Consider the following 17,922-nt stretch of genomic DNA (forward strand, 5'->3'; position numbering starts at 1 on the left):
TTCCTCTTCCTCTTCCTCTTCCTCTTCCTTTCCCTTTCCCTTTCCCTTTCCCTTTCCCTTTCCCTTTCCCTTTCCCTTTCCCTTTCCCTTTCCCTTTCCCTTTCCCTTTCCCTTTCCCTTTCCCTTTCCCTTTCCCTTTCCCTTTTCCCTTTCCTTTCCCCTTGACAACACTGTCCTTGCTTGTATCACCTCTGGTTTTCCCCTGAGCCAGGAGCAGATCAGAGTGCTCAGCCTCTTGTGCAGTATCACCTGGCTTTTTCTCCTTTCCTTTCCTCTAACCTGCTTTGAAAAAGCACAGTAAAAATACTCCAAAAGGGTTTTTGGGGATTTTTCCCTTTTGCATAGTCTTAGCTTCCAGGCTTTAGGAGGATGGCCCTGGGATCAGATTAATGTGGTTTGGGGCTGGTGTCAGTGGGGAGCTCCTAGGAAATACCAAACAGGTGCTCCTGGCACCTCCTGCCTGCCAAGAGTCAAACAGCTTCATTGCAAAGTGAATATCCTGCCAAGCAGATCCTCAGCTCTTTTTTAGAAGACGAATGTAGGACTTGGTTCTGATTTGCAGTGTATGGCAGAGTCCCCAGAAGAAGAAAAGGTTCCCAGAGCAGCTCTGGGGTGCTGGGTGTGCCACACACCATGTCACAGACCTTCCCCAAGGGGCTCAGAACCAAGGGGGACTTCTTTTCACTGGGGGAAACTTCACTTTGAATTGTTCAAATGCCTTCACTTTCTGCATTAGGTTTTGTTACAGCTTTTGGCTTAAGCCATTCACCACAAGTCTGGGAGTGGCAGAGCTCCTCCTGTGCTCTGCAGCCTGCCCACCTCAGTGTTCATCCTGAGAGATTTGAACAGGGGAGGGGAATAACCTCAGCAGGGGAATAACCTCAGCAGTGTGCTGGCAGTCTGTGCCTGGGAATTGCTGATCCTGGTGGCTCTGCTCCCTGGCAGGTCATGAAAGCCCTGCTGGAAGTCGCTGTGTGATTTCAGAGTTCATCCGGCCCCTGCAGATCTCTGGAGACAAACCAGAGCAGCTCTCTGTCAAACCCACCTTCCTGTCCAAGGCCACATCTGGGACCCCAAGATGCAGATTTGATTCAGACGTGAGTCCTTTTGAATTTACTTCTGAAAAACTGATTCAGGGCAAAATATCGGATTCTTGTGTAGTGGGGATTCCATGGGCATGTCTGAGGGTCATCCACAGGAAATATTTGTGTATATTTGTGTGTGTATAACATTTCACCATTGCTGAGAAGTGGGAACATTCACTGCTTTTTGAAGAGGCCACAGGAAAAGCAGCTTGGCAAGGAGACTTAGGGAAGCAGAACTGACAGCAAGGAGCAGGAGCAGCACGCGTCAAATTTGATTCCCCTTTTCTATTATTTTTGGGTTATCTCTCACTGAGAATGTCAAGCCCTCTTTTGCAGAACTGTTCATTTTGTGCCTTCCACTGTGTAATTATGTGATCCACTCTTAGATTAAGCAAACCCACAGAAATTTAGCTGCATTCCTTTTTTAGAGATGCCCAGACCCAAGGGAGGGTGTTTGAATAAAATCTAAAAGGTGGAACATAATGCATAAAAAAAATTAATTTTATTTTATCCCACTTTTAACCCAGTATTTCTACCCTAATTAAAGTTCTCTCAAGCTCAAGGAAAAAGTTGGTCATTTTTTCTTAAATGGCTCACAGAAAACTGTGCAGTAAGTGAAGTTCATCCCTCACTTCAAAACCTCTAAGAAAGAGATAAATGGGCAGAGTCTGTGTTGATGTTCCATGCTAGAATTTAATTATTTTTTCCTTGATATTGTGTGCTCACTGATTTATATCACCTGTCAGGAAATCTTCATTCTTCTCTTTTTTTTTTTTTTTTTTTGGTAACCACGTTCTCTTTTCTCTCCCCTCCCTCCACAGATGGATAATGATCAGAATTCCAATACCTCAAAGCAGAGATATTCTGGGAAAGTCCATCTTTGCATTGCCCGTTACAGGTAGGACACCCATCCCATTCCAGCTACAATAAATATCAGGAATATTCACCATCAGGTCTGGCTTCCCTGCTCCATGCCCTGGTTGTGGGATGGATGTTCTGGGCAGCAGAGCAGTGCCTGGGCTCTCAGGGGAGCTGAGCCCAGCCTGGCTCTCCCACCCCTCTGCATCCCTGTCCTGCAGTGCCTGAATCAGATTAAATGGTGCCTCCTGCCTGGAGAGCAGCTCTCACTCTGTCCTTAACAGTCACTTTTTCCAGCAAGAAAAGATCTGAAGTCCATCACTGCTTTAATTAAAATTTCAGGCACGAAGAAGTGTCATGACAAAAATTTCAGTGACTAGCAGGATAGAGATAGATTTGTGATTTTTGTCTCTCAGCAGCTTTTTGATGTAGCTCACTGGTTTTGTCTTCTTTTACCTTGCCTCTGTAGAAGTTTATTGAATTTGTGTAAAAGGAATGTAAAATTGAACACAGTGACTGGACAAAACCCCCAAAACTGAGTTAGCTTTAATCCACTCCAAAAGTCACAGAGAATTCTGGCCAGCACTTTCCAGGAGCCCTGGGTGAGGAGTGTCTGGCTGAATCCCGCAGGCAGGGACGGGGTTTGGGGGCAGAGGGAGGCACAAACTGCCCGGGTGTGCCAGGAGGGGAGCAAGGGCAGTGCCCCAGGGGCTGCAGCCCGTGCTGAGCAGAGCTACCTGTGCCCGCAGCTACAACCCCTTCGATGGACCCAACGAGAACCCGGAGGCTGAGCTCCCTCTGACGGCAGGAAAATACCTGTACGTGTACGGGGACATGGACGAGGATGGCTTCTACGAAGGTATTTCTCGCTTCATTCACTTAATCCCTGAATCGGTGCTAGTTCAGGCTGGAATCGGCTCCCCTGGCAGGCGCGCCCCAAATCCTTCCCTGCGTCTGCTCCTAAATCGGCTGCTAAAATTAGCTGGATCGCCGTGGTGTTAATTAAGAGAGTTTCTGCACCAGCAAAGCCGCTCCTTGCAGGCAGAGCTAATTATAAGATATTTTATAGTGTCAGCTCTTCCTGCTGGCAAGATTGAGGTTGACAAAAAAGCTTGCTGGCAGTTCTGTATTTCCCTTAATAAGCCCTTCTGTTCCCAAACTGGGGATGTTGTTGATGTGTTTTCTCTCATCCCCTGGCCCTTATCTTGCCCACTGCCATGGAAGAGGTGTTCTCCTTCAGGGGCATCATTGGATACTGCCGGGAAGCAGTTTTGGATTTTTCTCAGGCTCCTCAAGGACAACACGAGAGAAAACATTATAACAATGATTAAAACCCTGCTGGATATGTGAGAGACGTGTTGTTTTCATAAAAGCCTGTTTACAAGGGGTGTTACCTTCCTTGCACCAATTAAATGATGTCTATGCTCACTCCACGAGCTACTGTATAAAAGTGTATTTGTTTCTCTAAATAAAGGGCTTTTTGCTTCTCTTCTGCACCGAGGAACTTGTTGCTATATTCCTTCCACTGTTCCCATGGCCCAAATGCAACACAGGGTGATAGCATAGGGTTAAAATATTTCTAAAACATGGGAATTGTGTACAAAGGATTCAGGGGGTGGAGAGAAAGGTTGGGTCTGGAAGGGCTGGGAAAGGGAACCAGGGAATGAATGTTGAGCTTTGTCTGCACCTGTGTAATCATCATATGGTAAATAATATGGTCGTTAAATATGATGATTGTTTGGTAATTGAATAGAATTATTGTTTAATCGTAATAAGAATCATGAGAAAGGGTGTTTGGGGGGGTCCTGATGAAAATTACAAGAATACATGCTTGGGTAAGATCAATGTATACAATAGAACAATATGGGTTTAATCATTAATATACAGTTACATAACGGGAAGGGTATGAAAACATGTCCATCTGGAATCCAGACTGGGGGTTTGCAGCCCTGATTGCCAGAGCTTCTTGGTAAATAATAAATTATAATATAATTAAATATAACGGATTATAAGTAAAATAAATCAATAAAAATAAATCAATAAAGATAAATATAAATAAATAAATAAATAAATAAATAAACACAAATAAAAATAAATAAATAAATACAAAATTAATTAATTAAATAAATATATAAATAAATACAAATATAAATAAATAAATAAAAATAAAAAAATAAAAATAAATAGAAATAAAAATATAAATAAATACAAATATAAATAAATAAATAAAAAATAAAAAATAAAAATATAAATAAATACAAATATAAATAAAAAATAAATACAAAATTAAATAAATAAATAAAAATACAAATATAAATAAAAATAAATACAAAATTAAATAAATAAATAAAAATACAAATATAAATAAAAATAAATACAAAATTAAATAAATAAATAAAAATACAAATATAAATAAATAAATAAATAACATAAATAAATAAATAAATAAATTACAATATGAATAAATAAATAAATAAATTATAATTATAATAAATTCTAATGAAGCTCATCCTGCCGTGATTTGCGTTTCCACGCTAACGGCGCTGCTCTTTCCCGCAGGAGAGCTGCTGGACGGCCAGAGGGGCCTGGTCCCGTCCAACTTCGTGGACCTGGTTGAGGACAGCGATGCGGCGGGCAGGGAGCAGGAGCAGGAGCAGGGCGGGCCGGCGCTGCAGGGGGACGCGCTGGCCGCCAGCCCCCCGGGCCCCGCGCTCAGCAACGGCGCGGGCGCGCTCGACATCAACATCGACGAGATCGGAGAAGACATCGTGCCTTACCCCCGCAGAATCACCCTCATCAAGCAACTCGCCAAAAGTGTCATCGTGGGCTGGGAGCCGCCCCTGGTGCCGCCGGGCTGGGGCACCGTCAGCAGCTACAACGTGCTGGTGGACAGGGAGATCCGGCTGAACGTGGCGCTGGGCGGCCGCACCAAGGCGCTGATCGAGAAGCTCAACATCTCGGCGTGCACCTACCGCATCTCGGTGCAGAGCATCACCAGCAGGGGCAGCTCCGACGAGCTGCAGTGCACCTTGCTGGTGGGCAAGGACGTCATCGTGGCGCCCTCCCAGCTCCGCGTGGACAACATCACCCAGATCTCTGCCGAGCTCTCCTGGCTCCCCACCAACAGCAACTACAGCCACGTCATCTTCCTCAACGAGGAGGAGTTCGACATCGTCAAGGCTGCTAGCTACAAGTACCACTTTTTTAATTTGAAGCCCAACATGGCCTACAAGGTGAAGGTCATGGCAAAGCCCCACCAGATGCCCTGGCAGCTTCCCTTGGAGCAACGGGAAAAAAAGGAAGCCTTTGTGGAGTTTTCTACGTTGCCAGCAGGTTTGAGGCTTTCCTCCCTACCCCAAAACTCCTCAGCTGAATTCCTCTGAAGATGCTAGATAAAATGCTTTCACCACCGCAGCGTTTAGGAGATGTAAATGCATTCTGGTTGTGAAGCTGTAATCAACTTCTTTGTACGATTTGAATTTGTGAAGTCAACAGATTTGTTGTGTTTTAGAAAGAGGGTTTTTTTCCCACCTGCTTTTACATTAGGACTGTTGGTAAGTGTTGTCAGTCATTTGCCATTATCCAAGAAAATTGAAGTATTGTTGAAAACTAGAGAAGAAATAATGTAGTCAATTTGGATCATTTTGGGGATGTGTGACAGCACCTGAAAACTGTGAGTATATTATAGATTCACCTGGTCATCCAATGATGGCCAAATGGGAGACCCCTCAAATATTCAGTGTCCCAGGTGCCTGGAGGGGACACTCAGGTACAAGTGGTGAGTGAAAGGTCAGCAGCCTGCTCTGAGCTGGGCTTTGCTCACTCCCTGCTGATTCCAGAGAGGAACAGGAATAAATTCTGCTCTGCTCCCTCACCCTTTCCTTGTGACTTTTACAAAAGGAGATGTGGAGGGGGCAGTGCTGGTTGAGTGGAGGATGGGTGAAGCTTCTGTGCCTCCTGTTTTGATGCCAGTAGAGTTTCAGTGAACCTCTGCCAGCTCCCAGTTTATCCTCAGTCTGGAATCACTGCAGTGGGCTGGGGTGGTGCTGCTGTGCCATGTGCTGGGAGGAGGGAGTTCCAGACTGGGAAGTGTCCTGGGGGAGCTGGGAGGCACTGCCTGGGTGCTGGCCTGAACTCAATTCACCTTTCTGTTTGGAAGGGCCTTTGGAGTGAGGGTTGCTCCAGGCCAAGCTCTTCCCGTGCTGAATCTCCCTCTGGTGTGAGCTCTGCTCTCTGCTGAGCAGCTGAAGTGCAGTGAAGCCTCAGCTCTCAGAGCCAGACATCCCAGAGCCTTCCCCACTTCATTTCTTCTGCAGAAACCAGCCAACCCTTCCCTGCTGTGCAGGAACACCAAATAGCACTGTTGGGGTGATGAGAGGCTGGTGCCTGATTTCAGAGTCCCTGGGGCAAAGGGAAAGGATGAATTTGGAGTCACTGATGGGAGTTGCCATTGAGGTGTGTCATGCAATTGAACTCATCTTGATTCACCAAAGCAATGGAATTGCTTAAACAAAAATAGAAGTATTTCTGTCTTGGGCACTCAGATCTAAAACCAGAAATAAGTACAGGATCAGGACCAATGGTGCTGCTGCTGTTTTTGCAGCTAATTTATGTTAAAAAAAAACAAACATGAGGAGCAAACGTAGCAGAATTCCCAAACAAACATTTATGTTGATGACCAAGCCCATCGAAAACCATCAGGAATAATTTCCCAGTTAATGATGGGAGGAAATAGAACCATGCTGAGCCTCAGGCACTGCAGTTTATTAAACCTTTCTCTGCACAGCCTGTGAAGGTTGGGACAGACTCCCTGGGGATTGCTCAGTTTTGGGAGAATGAAGGGAAGGTGACTTCCCCTGCAGGAGCAGATTAATGGCACTGGCATTGGCAAGGTGCTGCCTTAGATCATGTGCACTGCTTCCTGTAAGCTGAGCAGCCTTGCTGAATGGGGAATGCTGGCTGTCAATAAAACAGGGTGATCAGGAGAGCTGAAATTCAATCCTGAACCAAAATACAGAATAGTGTTAGGTCAATTTGCATGCTCTCAACCTGCAAGATAAAAATACTTTATAGATGCAGGGATGGTACAGGCAAAACCTTCCTGTTGTGCCTGAGCATGACCATGATTTTATTTCCATGTCCATTAAAGGATGAAATTCAGTGTCAGCAAACCTGTGACCTGCACTGGCAGTTTGCCAGTGCTCTTGTGTGACATTAGCACGTGTACCATGCACACAGTTAGAGAGTTTGTGGCCTTTTTGGTGGATGAGCAGGAACTGGTTGTGTTTAGCTCACTGGGAGCAGCAGTGTCACAGCAGCAGGGTCTGTGTTCTGTTCTGCAGCTGAGCCCTGCTCCTGACACCTCTAACAGGTCAAATTAACACAACAGGATGCTTGAAAAATGTATGAACCAATAACCTCTGTGGTATTTTTACTCTGGCTTTCTGGCCAAAGTAGAGCTATTTATAGCCAGGTAAAGCCCTTTAAGGAGGGCTATTAGGTGTGCTGTTCCACTGACACACTGCCAGAGGTTGCTGGGTGTGTGCTTGGCTCCGTGCACAGAAAAGGCTCTGAGAGCAGCTGTCCTTCAGCCCTGGTGGACGTGCTGGGTTTCAGCCTGCAGCCCTGCTCTGGGCTCGGGGTGACCACTGCCATCTCTCCTAGGTCCTCCAGCTCCACCCCAGGACGTCGCTGTCCGGGCAGGCTCCACGCCAGGGACCCTCCAGGTGTGCTGGAAGCCCCCAGCCCTGTCGGCCACGGGGACATCCCACGGTGCCAGCGTCACAGGCTACGGGGTGTATGCCAAAGGGCAGCGGGTGAGTCCCTCCTGCCATGCTCTGCTGCAGGGAGCCCAGCTGCCAGGCTGGCCTGGCTTGGGGACAGGAATCTGCCAGTAAAGGCAGCAGCTTCTCTTTGAAATGGAGAATGGAAACCCCTCCCTCCAATCTATTATAATTTTGAAATTAAGGGGTTCTTAGGCAAAGATATGGGAATTAGGAGTAACAGTTCTTTACTAGGAAAATTAAAATAGCAATGCAGTATTACACAGAACAATCCCAAACCCTGCCAGAGTCAGAATCCAAGCTGACACCCGTCAGTCAGTCAGGGTGTTGGCACAGTCCCATTCAATGGTGGCTGCATCCTCCTGCAGGGGCAGATGTGGTTCAGCTGGAGCAGTGCTCCTGGAGAAGGTGCAGTTTCCTCTGAAGCTCCAGGGATGATGTGCAAAGGTCTGGCTTTCCTCTGGAATCCAGTGGAAAGAAGGTCCCTTGGTGTCCAAAATCTCAGTTTTTATCTGGGTAGGAAAGGCTTGGCTCCTCCCCTGGCTGGAGCATCTCCCAGTGGGATGATGGAATTTTATCAGTCATGCCCTGGGACTCACTGGCCATTAACAGGAGATATCTCCTGGAGGAGGATGGGCTGTGGGAAGATAAAGATGATTGCCCAGCTGGTTTAAAGATGGCCCATTAGCAGATGGTATGTGCCAGGAGATCAGGGGCACTGCCCCACCCAGCAGATGGTGACAGAATTCACATTTCTGGCCACATCCTGTATTGCAACCCAAGACACAGGGGAAGGTGGCACAGCCCTGCAGGGCTCCTGGCTGCCAGCGCAGCCTGTCCTGCTCTTTGGGCACAACTTGCTCATTTGGCCAGAGGGTTGGAAGGATGGAAGGCAGGTGGTGTAAGGGCTGTGGAGCCTGGTGGGGGCTCTGTGCTGGCAGCAGCTCAGTCTGGGAAGGCTCTGGAGGATGTGTTCAGTGGGGCTGAGGGCAGGCTGCAGGAGTTTTGGGGCTCACAGGGGAGGTTTGTTGCTCACATGGGAGGTTTCAGGGGTTTGGGGCTCACAGGGGAGGGTGTAGGAGGTTTGTTGCTCACGGTGGCTCCTCTCCCTGGCAGGTGGCAGAGGTGATGCTCCCAGCAGCCGAGGGCTCGCCGCTGGAGCTGCTGAGGCTGCGCAGCCTGGACGCCAGGGAGGTGACGGTGCGGACGCTCTCTGCACAGGGGGAGTCCCTGGACTCTGCTGCTGCTGCCATTCCACCTGACCTCCTGGTGCCTCCAACCCCTCACCCCAGAACTCCCAAATCTAAGCCATTAGCAAGTGCCGGAGCCCCAGAAACCAAAGAAGACCATTTCGGCCCCCACGTGAGGAGGGACGAGTGGGAGCAGACTCGCTCGGGGTCCCCCGCCCACGGACACATGCTGGAGCCCCCCAGCCTCCACGGGCCCCTCCAGGGCAGGAGATCCCCGTCCCCCAACAGGATCCTGCCCCAGCCTCAAGGCACCCCCGTCCCCAACACCGTCGCGAAAGCCATGGCGAGAGAAGCTGCACAGAGAGTGGCAGAGAGCAGCAGGGTAAAAACTCCTTCCAGGCTCTTCTGGGCTGCTCTGGTCATTGTGGCACTGTCCTGATCTGCTCAACCCCAGAGGGGAGTGGTGATGGTTCATTCGACCCCAGGGTGCAAAAGACAAAAGTGAAAGACTCAGGTTTTGTTCAGCAGTAAACAGTAATGCAGTTTATTGTGTGAGAACAATTCAGTTTTGCTGGAGAGAAAGAGAGAGAGGTAAAGGAAACAAAGTAAAAGGAGAGAAGGTGACAGAGAAAGGATGGGATGTAGCTACCAACAGACAGGAGCATCCTTGTGGTCGTCCGACGATGGACGCATCGTCAATCCGTTGGGGAGAAAGAGATCTCAGAGTCTCTTTAGGAAAGTCACTTTTTATAGTCCGTTTCCAAATTGATTGGCCTCTGGCCTAAAGGTGGGGAGATTTATGGACTGTTGTGTGTGGAGATCATTGCTCCAGGTAACAGGTGGTGGAACAGGACACTACAGCCAGTACCCTGCTGAGAGCAGCACCAGCACAGGCACAGACAGTGCTGGGCAGCACCAGGTACAGCCACAGACAGAGCTGGGCAGCACCAGCACAGGCACAGACAGTGCTGGGCAGCACCAGGTACAGCCACAGACAGTGCTGGGCAGCACCAGCACAGCACAGACAGTGCTGGGCAGCACCAGGTACAGCCACAGACAGAGCTGGGCAGCACCAGCACAGCACAGACAGTGCTGGGCAGCACCAGCACAGCCACAGACAGAGCTGGGCAGCACCAGCACAGCACAGACAGTGCTGGGCAGCACCAGCACAGGCACAGACAGTGCTGGGCAGCACCAGCACAGCACAGACAGTGCTGGGCAGCACCAGCACAGGCACAGACAGTGCTGGGCAGCACCAGCACAGGCACAGACAGTGCTGGGCAGCACCAGGCACAGGCACAGACAGTGCTGGGCCAGCATCCACCTGGGCCAGGCAGAGCTCAGGTCTAGAGTGAGCAGTGGGGTGCTGGGTCTCAGTCTCTGATGATGCTCATGGGTCAGAGCAGAGAAACTCTGGACCAGCTCTGACAGGCATGTGCCACCAGAGGTTTTCCACCATGGCTTTGGGGAGCAGGTGACCATTGCCAAACTGGAGATCCATAGCTTGAGGAGCAGTGGGCTGGAGCTCTGGGCTTGTGAAGCCCCCTGTGTCTGCTGTCATGGAGCCACAGGGAATTTCACACTTTTGCCCTTCTCATTTCCAACATGTTTGCAGCTGCTTTTCATTCCAGCTGCTCCTGGAGCTGCCAGCAGAGTCACTGCCCAGGGACAGCCCTGGTTTGGGCAGCACTGTGGCCCAGGGCTGCACTGGCTCAGATAATTTAATGGAAATCAGTTCATTTAAATCCCACATCTGGGGCCCTGGGGCCAGCATAGCTGATGTGGATGCATCCTGACAATGTGCTGTGGGTTTCCCACACAAAAATGCAATATTTAAATACTCCCAGTGCCCTGGGCAGTCACTTCCTCATCACAATCTCCTCACAACTGTCTGTTACTTCTTTCAAGATGAGGTGTCACTCATCTCATATATTTTCTTGGCTCTTCATCTCTGCCTTCATCTGGCAGTCATCAGTTATATCCAGTTTTTAGTCTCCCATTGTGTCTCCAAAATAACTCCATTAATTCTGACAGTTCACACATGTCTTAGCAGCCCCAACTTATTGAGTGCTCCTGTTTTGGGATGCATTTGATACAGTGGGTAAATTGAGCCAGCTTTTGAGATCCTGAATAATTGTGGATCAATAAGGCCTGATAAATACATAGGTATGCTTCTGTATATATCTTCCTTTTGTTTATAAATAAAGAAGACTAGAATGTCATAGAGGGAGAAAGGGCAATTGGTTTCTTTGACCCTATGAGGTGAGAGTTGATTTAAGAACCATTTAGGAAAAGAGAACAGAAATGCTTTTTGTGGTTTGGAAAACTGCTGACATAACATGTGCTCTGAACCATGTTTGATTACATTAGTTTAAGTGATGCTTGAACTGTTTTATTCATGAATCTGGACTGAAGTTTATAGACAAATTGATTCTGAATTGAATCAGATTCTGCCAGGGATATTTGTCACGTTCAGTGCCCTGTGGAATGAATTCCTCCCTCGTGGTAGGTGCTGCAGGAGGAGCTGTGTGCCTGCCCAGCCTCTGCTGGCTGATGGGCAGCAACACAAGGAGCTGCTGGGGCCAGGAGGCTCCTCAGGGCAGGGCAGAGCCCACGGCCTCATTCTGGGGCATTTTGTGTGTATTGGGGTCAAAAATGCTGTGGTTTGATCATCCAGAGTCTGCTGGCAGCCTCTGACTGCAGAGCCCTGAGAATCTGGAGAGGGGTGCAGGGAGGAGAGCTGGCAGCTGATAAACACAGAACCAGGTAATTGATAAACAGGCAAAAACTTCTTGAAAAACTCCTCAAGGATTCCAGCCAGGGAAGCTAACAGTGCTTTAAACCACGAGTACATTTAAATGTTGTGTGCTTGAGTCTTGGTGTTTGCCATGAGGGTGCCTGGGTGCAGGGAGCAGGGGGAGCAGGGTGTCCCAAATGGAGCAGGGTGTCCCACAAGGAGCAGGGTGTCCCAAATGGAACAGGGTGTCCCAAAGGGAACAGGGTGTCCCAAATGGAACAGGGTGTCCCACAAGGAGCAGGGTGTCCCAAATGGAGCAGGGTGTCCCAAATGGAGCAGGGTGTCCCATATGGAACAGGGTGTCCCAAATGGAGCAGGGTGTCCCAAATGGAACAGGGTGTCCCATATGGAGCAGGGTATCCCAAATGGAACAGGGTGTCCCAAATGGAACAGGGTGTCCCAAATGGAGCAGGGTGTCCCACAGGGTGCTGGGTGTCCCAAATGGAACAGGGTATCCCAAATGGAGCAGGGTGTCCCACATGAAGCAGGGTGTCCCAAATGGAGCAGGGTGTCCCAAATGGAGCAGGGTGTCCCACATGGAGCAGGTGTCCCAAATGGAGCAGGGTGTCCCACAAGGATCAGGGTGTTCCATAAGGAGCAGGGTGTCCCAAATGGAGCAGGGTGTCCCACAGGGTGCAGGATGTCCCATATAGAGCAGGATGTCCCACAGGGAGCACAGGCTGTCCCACAGGGTGCAGGGTGTCCCACAAGGAGCACAGGGTGTCCCACAGGGTGCAGGATGTCCCACAGGGTGCAGGATGTCCCATATAGAACAGGATGTCCCACAGACTGCAGGCTGTCCCACAGGGTGCAGGATGTCCCACAGGGAGCAGGGACACCCAGCTGTCTGTCTGTGCCCTGGAGCAGGATGTCCCACAGTGTGCAGGATGTCCCATAAGGAGCAGGATGCCCCACAGGCAGCAGGGACACCCAGCTGTCTGTCTGTGCCCTGGAGCAGGATGTCCCATAAGGAGCAGGATGCCCCACAGTGTGCAGGATGTCCCATAAGGAGCAGGATGCCCCACAGGGAGCAGGGACACCCAGCTGTCTGTCTGTGCCCCTGGAGCAGGATGTCCCATAAGGAGCAGGATGCCCCACAGTGTGCAGGATGTCCCATAAGGAGCAGGATGTCCCACAGTGTGCAGGATGTCCCACAGGGTGCAGGATGTCCCACAGTGTGCAGGATGTCCCACAGTGTGCAGGATGTCCCACAGGCAGCAGGGACACCCAGCTGTCTGTCTGTGCCCCGCAGCTGGACAGGAGGAGCGTGTTCAGCGACAGGAGCACGGCCCCCTACTCTGACGAGGAGGAGGATGGCTACGACTCCCCCAAGGTGAAGAGAAGGGGAGCCTCGGTGGATGATTTCCTGAAGGAGTCAGAGCTCGGGAAGCAGGTGAGTAGCCTGGCTCTGCTGCATCAGTGTCCAGCAGGAAATGGGTTCTGAGCTCTGTCCCCTCTCGGGGCTGTGGCTGTGCTGCTGGCACAGGATTTCTCAGTAAGGTTTTCAGTAAGGTTTTCAGTGAGGTTTCTCAGTTTCCCAGTAAGGTTTCTCAGAAAGGTTTTCAGTAGGATTTCTCAGTAAGGTTTCTCAGTAAGTTTTCTTAGTTTCTGAGTCTCTCAGCAATGTTCCTCAGTAAGGTTTCTCAGTTTCTCAGTAAGGTTTCTCAGTAGGATTTCTCAGTAAGATTTTCAGTAAGGTTTTTCAGTAAGATTTTCATTATGGTTTCTCAGTAAGGTTTCTCAGTAGTTTCTCAATAAGATTTCTCAGTTTCTCAGTACTGTTTCTCAGTAGTATTTCTCAGTAAGGTTTCTCAGTTTCTCAGTAGTGTTTCTCAGTAAGGTTTCTCAGTTTCTCAGTACTGTTTCTCAGTAAGGTTTCCCCTGGCTGCCTCAGGCTCACTACTGCCCCGGGGATGAGTACCACACGGAGAGCAGCCGTGGCTCAGACCTGTCAGACATCCTGGAGGAGGATGAGGAGGAGCTGTACTCGGAGATGCAGCTGGAGGAGGGCGGCCGGCGGCGCCTGAGCCTCACCTCGCACGGCGCGCTCAAGGTGAGGGCAGCTGGCTCCAGGCTGAGCTTGGGCCTTCCAGGCATTACCTCACTCTGGCATAGCAGCTAGAACTGGGCAGCTTCAATGCATTTACTGTTTCTTTTTTTTTTTTTTTTTTTTTTTTTTTTTAATTATTTGATAAACTTTGAACTGACCGAGTGTTTTCCTGTATGTGGTCGTTGCAGTTGCCATTCCTGCTCTGCAGCTGGGGACCTCCCCCTGTCTCTGGGAAGATACACTGCATGTGCTACCCCAAAAAAAAGTTGTTTCTGAGCAAGGAGATTTGTAAAAATTTATAAAACAGCTCGTGTTTTTCCTGTCTGAGTGATTTGTCCAAGCACCCAGTGCTAGTCCTGTCCCTTCCACAGGCTGGAAGCAGTCCTGTAAGAAAGGGAGCTGTTCCAGCTTTGTTTGATCAATGCTTTATCAGAGCTCCTTGTGCTGTGAGCATTGGGGAATCACAAGAGAGAGCAGGAAACACATTCCAGCAATGCTGCTTTAGTACAGCAATATTCACCATGAAAGACAACTCCAGCAGAACAACTGAAGCACATGCAGGACACTAAACACACCAATACTGAATGTATCTGCCATAGTACATTTGTACATGTCAATTGTATTTGCTTCTTTATGTGTCTAGCAATTACACAAACTGTGTTTTCTTAGAAAGCACAGACCCACAGGTTAACTTTTCTTTTCAGTAGATTGTTAATTAATTAAAATCAGTGCTGTTTTCTCATGCACACAAGAATTCTGACCATTCTTGTGATGGCTTTCATGTGCTGTAAATTCAGTCCTTTTATTCTGATGCTGTCTGCAATGAGACAGGTACTTTTTCAAAAGAGGAAATTATCAGTGTTTCTATTACTGCACCAGCATTAAGGCTGAAACCCAAATCCTTCTGCTTGCTCCTTCTATCCCTTCCCCTGGCAAAAGGAATAATCCCCAGACTGTTCTTGTTCTTTATGCATCAGAAAGTGTATTTGCTTCTTGGATTTAAATCAGTATTACCAGTGCTGATATTGAGAAGGTTCCAGAACTTTAACTGGTGTAGGAGATAATTTTTGACCTGCTAAGGTTTGCAGGCTTGTCTTGATTTAGAAGTCTATCAAAACTGTGATAACTCATGCCTACTGATCTTTTTGCCACTTCTGTGGCTTTATCTCAAATTTCACAGGTGTTACACACATTTTGAAAACAAAAAGTGAAGCAGTCTGAAGTAACTTAGAGAGTTCCCTCTGCCTGAAAAGGGATGATGTCCAAAGCACAGCTGAGTTTAGAATGCTCAGAGGGAGATGTTGCTGGCATCTCCAGGATGATCTGTCATTATTTATGGGGGCTCCTGGGTGCCCCTGGTGTGGGCATTAAGCAGAAGGAGAGGTGAACTCCAGGATGCAGAACCAATAAACCCTGGCAGGCAGAGCCAGCACCTCCTGCTCCCTTCCCTCCCCCCAGGGCCCAGCCAGGACTCTCTGCATTCTTTGTCAGAGCAGCCTGTGTTTGTGGAAATGGAACAGGAAAATTGTAAAATGTATCTGCATGTCCAGAATGCTTATTTTACCCGGGCTGGGATAGTTTTTACCTGCTTCAGGCATAAACAGAGACTTTCACCCATAGGCTGCTTTCCAAACACTGCTTTTATGAGGCAGGATGAGAGATCTGATGGCAGAGCAGACAGGTGACATCAGGGAGCAGCCTGTGTCCCAGGGGCTTTCCCTGGAAGCCAAGCTTTGAAAATGGTGCAGGTTTCAGAATTTTAGAAAGGAAACCAGAACTCCTCTGCTGATGGCTGTGGAGCAGCTCTCCTCTGACAGGAGACTGAGGATATTTACTGCTTATATAGGAAACTTGAAAAGATGCAGAGCAGGAAAGTTGCCAGGGCAGAGCTGCCATTCCCAGATGTGGGTTCTGGTTACAAAGAAAATCAGGTGGCAGTTGGGCATGGGGCAAGGAAGGAGTTTTAATGCTGTTCCATTCACCATGCTGGAACCTGTGTGTGGCTTTCATTACTCTGTTTCTAGTGAAGGAGTTTATTCTTGTTAAGAGCATCACTCAGTTGTTTGTACTGGCCTCTCATGCTGCATCTGCACCCAGCAACTTCTTAATCACGTCTTTATTTTGCACAGATCCTCACTCAAACCACGACATCATTTTCACTATACAAGCTGCATGCCTTACGTTTGCCATTGCTCTAAAACTAATTCTGTCTTTATTTTTCTTTTCTCCCTTTTCCCTCCCATTTTATTTTTGTCACACACTCTTTGCTCCCTGTCTGGTTTTTAACATTACATAATCTTAAGGAGTGCCATAAGAATAAGAGCACTGAAGCCCCTTTTTGGGAACAGCCCGACTTTCCCCAGCAGACACACCACAGTAAGAGGCTTTTCAGTATCCCAGAAGTGGCTGAAGAGGACGGTGAACACTCTGAGCTGCTGCACAAGCAGGGTTTAGGTACGGCCCGTAGAAAGAGCCGCAGGGTACCTGGAGGCTGCGGAGCTCGCAGGGGCTGCAGGCGGCAGCACAGCCCCGGGCACGGCAGCCAGCGCAGGGCAGCGCCGGGCACCCGGGACACGGCCCCGGACCGCCGGGGATGCTCGGGCAGACAGCCCCGGAGCCCCGACAGCGGGCTGGACTGCGGCAGCGACGAGGAGGAGCCGCGGGCTGGGGCCGGACATCGGTGGGATAGAGAAGAGGAACCACGGACTGGGGTCAGATACCAGTGGGACAGAGAAGAGGAGCCCCAGTTTGGGGTCAGGCATCAATGGGACAGAGAGGAGGAGAAACCACGGATTGGGGTCAGATATCAGTGGGGCAGAGAGGAAGAGGAGCCCCAGTTTGGGGTCAGACACCAGTGGGACAGAGAGGAGCAGCCCTGGCACAATTCCAGACTCACCCCTGGCAGCGAGGATGAGCAGCCCTGGCACAGCCCCGGACCGCAGTGGGGCAGCGAGGAAGAGGAACAGCCCTGGAGCAGTGCCAGAGCCCAGAGGGGCACGGAGGAACAGCCCTGGCACAGTTTCACACACACACCTGGCACCGAGGAGCAGCCCTGGCACAACTGCAGACTCACAGCTGGCACTGAGGAAGAGGAGCAGCCCCGGCTCAGGGTCAGACACACAGCTGGCACTGAGGAAGAGGAGCAGCCCCGGCCCAGGGTCAGACACACAGCTGGCAGTGAGGAAGAGGAGCAGCCCTGGCCCAGGGTCAGACACACAGCTGGCAGTGAGGAAGAGGAGCAGCCCCGGCTCAGGGTCAGACACACAGCTGGCAGTGAGGAAGAGGAGCAGCCCTGGCCCAGGGTCAGACTCACACCTGGCAGTGAGGAACAGCCCTGGCCCAGGGTCAGACACACAGCTGGCAGTGAGGAAGAGGAGCAGCCCCGGCCCAGGGTCAGACACACAGCTGGCAGTGAGGAAGAGGAGCAGCCCTGGCCCAGGGTCAGACACACAGCTGGCAGTGAGGAACAGCCCTGGCCCAGGGTCAGACACACAGCTGGCAGTGAGGAAGAGGAGCAGCCCCGGCTCAGGGTCAGACTCACACCTGGCAGTGAGGAAGAGGAGCAGCCCTGGCCCAGGGTCAGACTCACACCTGGCACTGAGGAACAGCCCCGGCTCAGGGTCAGACTCACAGCTGGCTGTGAGGAACAGCCCCGGCCCAGGGTCAGACACACAGCTGGCACTGAGGAAGAGGAGCAGCCCCCGCAGCCCCCGCAGCCCCCTGGCCCCAGGAGGGGCTCCCGGGCCGGGCTGGCCCGCAGGAGGACCCTGACCCGGCAGAGCAGCGTGCAGGAGGATTTCGGGGGGCCGGGGGAGCCCCGCAGAGAGCGGGGCCAGCCCGGGCTGGGGGCGGCCAGGGGCTGCTCCGGGCCTGGGGCAGCACAGCCTCCCCACAGAGACCCTCTGGTGTGTGAGCTCTCTTCTTCTAACGTCTGCTTGCCAAATCACTCTGCTCTCCTTATCCTCTTTTTGTTCTTCTTTCTTTTTGTATTCTTTTTTATCTTTTTTCTTTTCTTTCCCCAAATTGATTTTTAAAGTCCATCCTTTGGACCCATCTGCTACATTTTCCCCCTTCTTTTTTTCTTTTTCCCCATTCATTTTGGTTTATTACTCTGCATTTTCGTTTATGGTCCTCTTTTGTGTCATGCTGAAATCAGATT

General features: G+C 49.9%; 1 protein-coding gene across 1 annotated transcript in view; it reads left to right on the forward strand.

The window, feature by feature from the left end:
- Positions 1–17,922, forward strand: part of RIMBP2 (RIMS binding protein 2) — a 52,852-nt gene that overhangs the window by 23,270 nt on the left and 11,660 nt on the right. Inside the window, exons 7-14 of the mRNA XM_056504597.1 lie at positions 946–1,097; positions 1,907–1,983; positions 2,693–2,802; positions 4,503–5,276; positions 7,608–7,759; positions 8,843–9,298; positions 12,966–13,106; positions 13,608–13,766. Coding sequence (XP_056360572.1) covers positions 946–1,097; positions 1,907–1,983; positions 2,693–2,802; positions 4,503–5,276; positions 7,608–7,759; positions 8,843–9,298; positions 12,966–13,106; positions 13,608–13,766 — 2,021 coding nt within the window. The remainder of the gene's footprint in view (positions 1–945; positions 1,098–1,906; positions 1,984–2,692; positions 2,803–4,502; positions 5,277–7,607; positions 7,760–8,842; positions 9,299–12,965; positions 13,107–13,607; positions 13,767–17,922) is intronic.

The sequence above is a fragment of the Oenanthe melanoleuca genome, chromosome 15, assembly GCF_029582105.1.
Source record: "Oenanthe melanoleuca isolate GR-GAL-2019-014 chromosome 15, OMel1.0, whole genome shotgun sequence".
Classification (NCBI taxonomy): Eukaryota; Metazoa; Chordata; class Aves; order Passeriformes; family Muscicapidae; genus Oenanthe; species Oenanthe melanoleuca.